Below are 9162 nucleotides of genomic sequence, written 5' to 3'. Positions count from 1 at the left end.
TCCAGTTGTTCGCTGCTGACGTCTTCTCAAATTGAAGCTTAAATACCTGGAAAGGAACAGAACCATCAAACGTTGGTGATTTTACCTTCAGAGTAGACGCTGAAGTGATTGGACGGTTCAATTGTAACTCCTGAATCCGATCTTTCAAAGCATCCATCTCAGCCTCCAGTTTATCTTGTCGTTCACCAAAACCCTCCAACTGCGATGATATGCGATCCTCTTGCGCTTTCAACTGCTAAGCCAACTGAGATATCATATATGTCTTCTGTTCTTCCAGTTGAGATGCCATATTTGTGGATATTTGTGATGAAATTTCTGTTATACGTGTTTCTTGTGCTTTAATCTTCGATGTAATATGTGTCGACATTTCTGAAATACGCGTTCCTTAAGCTTCAATCTGTGATGTTATGCGTGTCTCCTGTGATTCTAGTTGAGATGGCATTTGTGATGTCATATATGTCTTCTGTTCCTGCAGTTGAGATGACATATATGTCTTCTGTTCTGCCAGTTGAGATGACACTGTCGATGTTTGAGCAGATATTGCCGCCAAAATCATGTTCAAGTCTGTGCTCGTAACTGTCTGCGATGTTTCGGTTTTCTCCTCAATTTTTGTTGTTGTCTCCTCGCCATCAGGATGAAAGACATCTTTGTCTTCTGCATCGTTGGGATATTCCAGATGTTTCTCCTTGTAGAATGTTCTACTTGTTTACCCTAGTAATTGATCTACATATATGTATACCTATTCGTAATTTCCCTGCAAAAAGCGAGTCTGGTCTAAGACTGTATAAAAGACAGTATTTCGTTGCCTTACTACTGGATCAAGTCTAGACCAATCTCATATAAAATCATAGGACCAATTTACACGGAGCATGTCCTAGGCTTGGTCTACCATTATACCATTCATGCCGTGTATAGTCCAGACCAAAGATAGACGGTTTGGTCTATACATAATACAGTCAGATGCTAGACCAAATGAACTATACAAATAGTGCCTATTCTGGTCTATGCATAAGACAGTCTCATTGATAGACCAATCGAACTGCATAAAAGATATTTACTTTGGTCTATGCAATTGACTGTCTTATGCATAGACCAATCGAACTGCATAATACCTACCTACTTTGGTCTGCAATATATATTTTTCTAAAAATGAAAGTTGCTCGTTTTTTATTTTGGTTTTTTTATATTTTGATATATATATACCTATACGGTTTTTGATTTTATTCATCACCTTTCGTTTAATTTAAACATTTAAAGTCTTCTCATCTAGAAACTAAGTATAATTTATAATAATGATTTAAAAAAAAACAATTCTCAGATAATGATTTCAAAAATTAAAGGAAAAAGTAATCACATTTTCAGAAAGGAAAAAGATGTTTTTATAATGAAAATAGATAAAAAGTCTATAGTGTTAATTATATTAATTATTTCCGATTAACTGTGGTCAATCTATACAGCCTTTTTTTTAACAATGTGGAGGCATTTCGATAGTTGCTTATCGGGCTTTTCTGACGTCGCCGACTGTCCACCTGTTATTAAAAATAAAATAAATTGAAGAATATATTTAAACAAAAATTAATTTATATACGTACTTATAATAGCATCATACAAGAAAGTATATTTTTTTAGGCAAATCTTGCCATGGACGCCGCCTACATTGACTTCGTTGCACATAGATCTGGAGATAATTTCCTCAAAGTGCTTTTCAGGTTCCCCCTTTAATAAGTGTTTTATTGCGTTAATCTGAAATATTAATTCATAATTATTAGTGGAATTTACAATAAATCAATTATTAAACTTACATATTCATTGATGTTCACCTCATTTATGGCGTTATTGACGCTTTCCATTTCCTCAATGGTTTTTATAGGGAATAGTTTGCTAAAATTCCTCAAATCTGCGTCCTTATTAGCAAGAACGCTTAATTGGCCGCCTTGCTTTGCCTGAACTTCCATCATTTTTTTTTGGTAATCTGCAAAATAATCATTTTTAAAATTATTTGTATCAAAATTTTATTAAAAAAATACCTAGCATGTTGTCAAATTATTGTAATACTCACAAAATATTATTTCATTCTCTTTGAAGTCAAATTGTCTTATCTGATTTGGTTGTTGCTGAGTCATTTTCATATATTTCGTTTTTATACTCAGTTGAGCAGAGCTCACAGAGTATATTAAGTTTGATTGGATAACGGTTGGTTGTACATATATAAAGGAATCGAGATAGATATAGACTTCCATATATCAAAATAATCAGGATCGAAAAAAAATTTGATTGAGCCATGTCCGTCCGTCCGTCCGTCCGTCCGTTAACACGATAACTTGAGTAAATTTTGAGGTATCTTGATGAAATTTGGTATGTAGGTTCCTGAGCACTCATCTCAGATCGCTATTTAAAATGAACGATATCGGACTATAACCACGCCCACTTTTTCGATATCGAAAATTTCGAAAAACCGAAAAAGTGCGATAACTCATTACAAAAGACAGATAAAGCGACGAAACTTGGTAGATGGGTTGACGTTATGACGCAGAATAGAAAATTAGTAAGATTTTGGACAATGGGCGTGGCACCGCCCACTTTTACAAGAAGGTAATTTAAAAGTTTTGCAAGCTGTAATTTGGCAGTCGTTGAAGATATCATGATGAAATTTGGCAGGAACGTTACTACTATTACTCTATATGCGCTAAATAAAAATTAGCAAAATTGGATGAAGAACACGCCCACTTTTTAAAAAAAAAATTTTTTAAATTCAAATTTTAACAAAAAATTTAATATTTTTACTGTATATAAGTAAATTAAGTCAAAATTCAACTCCAGTAATGATATGATGCAACAAAATACAAAAATAAAATAAAATTTCAAAATGGGCGTGGCTCCGCCCATTTTCATTTAGTTTGTCTAGAATACTTTTATTGCCATAAGTCGAACAAAAATTTACCAATCCTTCTCAAATTTGGTAGGAGCATAGACTCTATGACGGTAACTGTTCTCTGTGAAAATGGGCGAAATCGGTAGAAGCCACGCCCAGTTTTTATACACAGTCCACCGTCTGTCCTTCCGCTCGGCCATTAACACAATAACTTGAGCAAAATCCGATATATCTTTACTAAACTTAGCCCACGTACTTACCTGAGCTCACTTTTTCTTGGTATAAAAAATGGGCGAAATCTGACCATAACCACGCCCACTTTATCGATATCGAAAATTACGAAAAATTAAAAAAAAAATGCCATAATTCTATACCAAATACGAAAACAGGGATGAAACATGGTAACTGGATTGGTTTATTGACGCAAAATATAACTTTGGAAAAAACTTTGTAAAATGGGTGTGACACCTACCATATTAAGTAGAAGAAAATGAAAAAGTTCTACAAGGCGAAATCAACAGCCCTTGGAATCTTGGCAGGAATACTGTTAGTGGTATTGCATATATAAATAAATTAGCAGTACCCGACAGATGATTTTCTGGATCACCTGGTCCACATTTTGGTCGATATCGCGAGAACGCCTTCACATATACATCTAAGGGCCACTCGCTTTTAAAACCCTCATTAATACCTTTAATTTGATATCCATATCGTACAAAAACATACCAGAGTCACCCCTGTCCCACCCTAATGGCGATATCTCGAAAAGGCGTCCACCTATAGACCTAATGCCCCCTCCCTCTTAAAATGCTCAGTAACACCTTTCGTTTGATACCCATATCGTACAAACATTCTAGAGTCACCCCTGGCCCACCCTAATGGCGATATCTCGAAAAGGCGTCCACCTATAGACCTAGTGTCCACTCCCTCTTAAAATGCTCAGTAACACCTTTTGTTTGATACCCATATCGTACAAACATTCTAGAGTCACCCCTGGCCCACCCTAATGGCGATATCTCGAAAAGGCGTCCACCTATAGACCTAATGCCCACTCCCTCTTAAAATGCTCACTAACAGCTTTCGTTTGATACCCATATCGTACAAACATTCTAGAGTCACACCTGGCCCACCCTAATGGCGATATTTCGAAAAGGCGTCCACCTATAGAACTAAGGATTACTCCCTTTTAAAATACTCATTACCACCTTTCATTTGATACCCATATCGTACAAACACATTCTAGAGTCACCCTGGCCCACCCTAATGGCGATATCTCGAAAAGGCGTCCACCTATAGACCTAATGTCCACTCCCTCTTAAAATGCTCAGTAACACCTTTCGTTTGATACCCATATCGTACAAACATTCTAGAGTCACCCCTGGCCCACCCTAATGGCGATATCTCGAAAGGCGTCCACCTATAGACCTAATGTCCACTCCCTCTTAAAATGCTCAGTAACACCTTTCGTTTGATACCCATATCATACAAACATTCTAGAGTCACCCCTGTCCCACCCTAATGGCGATATCTCGAAAAGGCGTCCACCTATAGACCTAATGCCCACTCCCTCTTAAAATGCTCAGTAACACCTTTCGTTTGATACCCATATCGTACAAACATTCTAGAGTCACACCTGGCCCACCCTAATGGCGATATCTCGAAAAGGCGTCCACCTATAGAACTAAGGATTACTCCCTTTTAAAATACTCATTACCACCTTTCATTTGATACCCATATCGTACAAACACATTCTAGAGTCACCCTGGCCCACCCTAATGGCGATATCTCGAAAAGGCGTCCACCTATAGACCTAATGCCCACTCCCTCTTAAAATGCTCAGTAACACCTTTCGTTTGATACCTATACCGTACAAACATGCTAGAGTCACCCTTGGTCCAGCTTTATGGCGATATCTCGAAAAGGCGTCCACCTATAGAACTAAGGATTACTCCCTTTTAAAATACTCATTACCACCTTTCATTTGATACCCATATCGTATAAACACATTCTAGAGTCACCCTGGCCCACCCTAATGGCGATATCTCGAAAAGGCGTCCACCTATAGACCTAATGCCCACTCCCTCTTAAAATGCTCAGTAACACCTTTCGTTTGATACCCATATCGTACAAACATTCTAGAGTCACCCTTGGTCCACCTTTATGGCGATATCTCGAAAAGGCGTCCACCTATAGACCTAATGCCCACTCCCTCTTAAAATGCTCAGTAACACCTTTCGTTTGATACCCATATCGTACAAACATTCTAGAGTCACCCCTGGCCCACCCTAATGGCGATATCTCGAAAGGGCGTCAACCTATACACCTAATGCCCACTCCCTCTTAAAATGCTCAGTAACACCTTTCGTTTGATGCACATATCGTACAAACACATTCTAGAGTCACCCGTGGCCCACCCTAATGACGATATCTCGAAAAGGCGTCCACCTATAGACCTCATGCCCACTCCCTCTTAAAATGCTCAGTAACACCTTTCGTTTGATACCCATACCGTACAAACATTCTAGAGTCACCCCTGGCCCACCCTAATGGCGATATCTCGAAAAGGCGTCCACCTATAGACCTAATGCCCACTCCCTCTTAAAATGCTCAGTAACACCTTTCATTTGATTCCCATATCGTACAAACACATTCTAGAGACACCCCTGGTCCACCTTTATGGCGATATCTCGAAACGGCATCCACCTATGGAACTAAGGATCACTCCTTTTCAAAATACTCATTAACAGCTTTCATTTGATACCCATATCGTACAAACACATTATAGAATCACCCCTGGTCCACCTTAATGGGGACATCTCGAAAAGGCGTCCACCGATAGACCTAAGGCCCACTCCCTCTTAAAATGCTCAGTAACACCTTTCATTTGATACCCATATCGTACAAACAAATTCTAGAGTCAGCCCTGGTCTACCTTTATGGCGATATCCCTAAATGGCGTTCATCCATAGAACTATGGCCTACTCTCTCTTAAAATACTCTTTAATACCTTTCATTTGATACACATGTTATACAACCACATTCCAGGGTTACCCCAGATTGATTTTCCTTATTTTGTCTCCATAGCTCTCAACTGAGTATGTTATGTTCGGTTACACCCGAACTTAGCCTTCCTTACTTGTTTTATATTATATTTTTTATATTATATTTTTTAGATTATATTTTTTTTATATTATATTTTTTATATTATATTTTTTTTATATTACATTTTTTATATTATATTTTTTTATATTATATTTTTTATATTCGTTTTGTTTTTTGTTATCTATTAAAAAGTGCAGCTATTTAATAAAGGCAATAGTAGAAAATTTTGTGAAGAAGGAAGCAACATTAATTTATATGCTACATCATCCGCTTTAAATTCTTCAATTTCTTCAGATAATGAATCCGAAAGTGCTATTCCTAGAGCTAGTGAAGTGAATGGAGCTGTAAAGAAAGGATGGACATTTTTAAACCGGACTGCTTCCAATATTATTTCTCCTGCATTTGACTTTTTAATTTTTTTAATTGAAATACGTATATCTGGCCAAGTAACGCAGGCATTATCTGGTATCTTTGAACTTAAATAAACATTTTTCATCCTATAACTTTTAATTATATTATTGGTCTGTCTTTGCCCTGGGCATTCAATCCAGTGTTGTCTGAACTGTTTTGATTCCCAGTTACTTATGGCTTTCCTAGTATGTGCCTCTGTGAGCCCACAAAAGGGCTCTAGACCATAGACATAGAATTTACCAAAATTGTTTATTGATATTAATTAGGCGAGGATTTACCTCATTGATTCTCAAGGTATATGAATAAGGGAGATTTACTAAAAAAGTGGCGGTGCCACACCCATTTTCAAACATTTTCTAACTTTCGAACTTTGCTCCATTATATCAATTTCATTTGACTGTATATCTTAGTTGAATTCTTTGTTACCAGCAAGCTTGAAAAAAACTGTGAAGTGGGCGTGGCCCTCAAACACAGTGTAAAAACTAAATAATAGTTTAAAAAAACTAAAAAGCACGCTTTTATAGCTAACTGAACTAAAAAATAGAAAATAATTTTCAATTAAAAAGAGTTTATATAACAGTAGCAGGACCTTCTACAACAACACAAGATTAACAAGTAAGGAAGGTTGAGTTCGGGTGTAACCGAACATTACATACTCAGTTGAGAGCTATGGTGACAACATAAGGGAAAATAACCATGTAGGAAAATGAACCAAGGGTAATCCTGGAATGTGTTTGTATGACATGTGTATCAAATGAAAGGTGTTAATGAGTATTTTAAAAGGGAGTGATCCTTAGTTCCATAGGTGGACGCCGTTTCGAGATATCACCATAAAGGTGGACCAGGGGTGACCCTAGAATTTGTTTGTACGATATGGGTATCAAGTGAAAGGGGTTAATGAACATTTTAAAAGGGAGTGGGCCTTAGTTCTATAAGTGGACGCCTTTTCGAGATACCGCCATAAAGGTGGACCGGGGGTGACTCTAGAATGCGTTTGTACAATAAAATTCAGAAGTCAAAACTCAGAAACAAAAATTCAGAAATCAAAATTGCAGAAGTCAATTTTCAGAAGTCAAATTTCAGAAGTCAAATTTCAGAAGTCAAATTTCAGAAGTCAAAATTCAGAAACTAATCAGACAGCAAAAAAACATTAAATTTTGCGCAAAATTTTATGTTTTTTTGCTGTCTGATTACTTTCTGAATTTTGACTCCTGAAGTTTAACTTCTGAATTTTTTTTTTTTTCAGCCGTCTGGTTATTTTCCAAATTTTAAGTTTAAGTCTTTCTGCCTTCTGATTACTCAAATGTTTGGTTTTTCATTTTTGATATATTTTCAGCATATATGTAATACTCCTATATTGCTACAACAGGCTAGGTACATTCCCAAACATCAGAGTGCCGATATATTGCTGTTTAAACGTTTTTGTTTTTGTATTCAATAATCGAATGTACCTAAATTTGAATTTTGTCTTGTCACACTTACGCTCCTACAATCACACAAATTTTATAGGCTGTCTTGTTTTGATTTCGAATTCAAAACACATTGCGAGCATTTTCTATTAGCAACATAGGATTATTACATATATGTTTTTTTGGGTATGCGTAGTAGAACTTTTTTTCCTGAGCTCAAAACCTATCGAAAAATCGATGGCGCGATATAGGTTAATAAATCGACCCAGCTTACTATATTATATATATATATTATTATAATATTACTATATTATTATATATATTATTTATTACAAAGATAACGATAATTTAATTCATAGAACCTTTGCCATAATATCCGATTGTAATATCCATGGACTGCTATGCTCATCTATATATTTCAAAAATGATTAATTTTGTTAAGACTAATATAAGCAATTCAATTACGAAAATTATCTACGTGTCAGATGGTGCAGGAGCACAGTACAAAAACAAATACAACTTAATTAATTTATGTCATCATAAAATTGATTTCGAAATATTCGCTGAGTGGCACTTTTACGCAACTAGCCATGGAAAATCTGCATGTGATGGTATAGGTGGGACATTAAAAAGAGGCGCTCGGAATTATAGCATGGCAAATACAAATCAAATTCAGCGAAGGACCTTTATCATTGGGCTTCACAAACGTATAACACCTCCATAGAAGTTGCTTACGCAGACGCTGGTGAATACAACAAAACAAAAGAAGAGCTAATTTCAAGATACAAAAATGCCAAAACTATTACGGGAACTCAAAGCTTCCATTATTTTGTACCTTTAGATGAAACATCACTAAAAGTAAGCAAATATTCCGAAAGTCAGCAGTATGAGCTGCGCAAAGTTTTATATTAAATCTAAATAAAAAAAAAAAAAAATTTACTTTATTAAGTGTATGTCTATTTATTGTGCGTGTCTGAAAAATTTGATAATACGGTTCTTGTTCGAATCTATTAGAATACTTAGTCATAGTATCTGTATCTGTATAACTTCCAAAGTATAGCTAGGTACCTTTTTTGTCACACAATAATAGCAAAATAAAATAAAGTTAACAAGAGATGGTTTTACTTATAAATTTTTTTAAAAGAAAAAAAAAACCACCATTCTAGCTTTTATATTAAATCGACCTTTCTAAAAAAATTTCTTTTAAATCGCTTGGTCTTTGAAGTGTTTTCCCAGTTTGAAAAAAAAAATGTAGAAAAAAATTAAAAAATTTTTTTTCTTTCAGTGTAATATAGAATCTTTACAGTATATGTTTTCAAAGGTGATTTTAATACCTTTCTAACGGTATAAAAATTTTTCAAATTGGTT

The 9162-nt window shown here is 35.6% G+C and overlaps 1 protein-coding gene across 1 annotated transcript; it reads right to left on the bottom strand.

Annotated features, from left to right (window-relative positions):
* Positions 1 to 1192: 1192 nt before the first annotated feature.
* On the bottom strand, positions 1193 to 1957 carry LOC137238933 (uncharacterized). The gene is made up of 3 exons (XM_067763956.1): positions 1803 to 1957; positions 1593 to 1743; positions 1193 to 1529 (listed from the first exon to the last, which is right to left on the bottom strand). Exons 1-3 carry the CDS (start codon positions 1953 to 1955, stop codon positions 1450 to 1452), a joined length of 384 nt encoding a protein of 127 aa, XP_067620057.1. The 5' UTR covers positions 1956 to 1957; the 3' UTR covers positions 1193 to 1449.
* Between the last annotated feature and the right edge of the window lie 7205 nt (positions 1958 to 9162).

The sequence above is a fragment of the Eurosta solidaginis genome, chromosome 1, assembly GCF_040869045.1.
Source record: "Eurosta solidaginis isolate ZX-2024a chromosome 1, ASM4086904v1, whole genome shotgun sequence".
Classification (NCBI taxonomy): Eukaryota; Metazoa; Arthropoda; class Insecta; order Diptera; family Tephritidae; genus Eurosta; species Eurosta solidaginis.
This window is presented reverse-complemented; position numbering and strand designations above follow the sequence as displayed.

What these genes read in the sequence shown, in the direction of transcription:
- LOC137238933 (XM_067763956.1), bottom strand. Translation starts at nt 1,955, where the DNA reads ATGGAAGTTCAGGCAAAGCAAGGCGGCCAATTAAGCGTTCTTGCTAAT. An exon ending in AGGTGAACATCAATGAATAT is followed by an intron (nt 1,744 to 1,802) that starts GTAAGTTTAATA and finishes TTAATATTTCAG; the next exon opens with ATTAACGCAATAAAACACTT. An exon ending in CTTGTATGATGCTATTATAA is followed by an intron (nt 1,530 to 1,592) that starts GTACGTATATAA and finishes TTTTAATAACAG; the next exon opens with GTGGACAGTCGGCGACGTCA.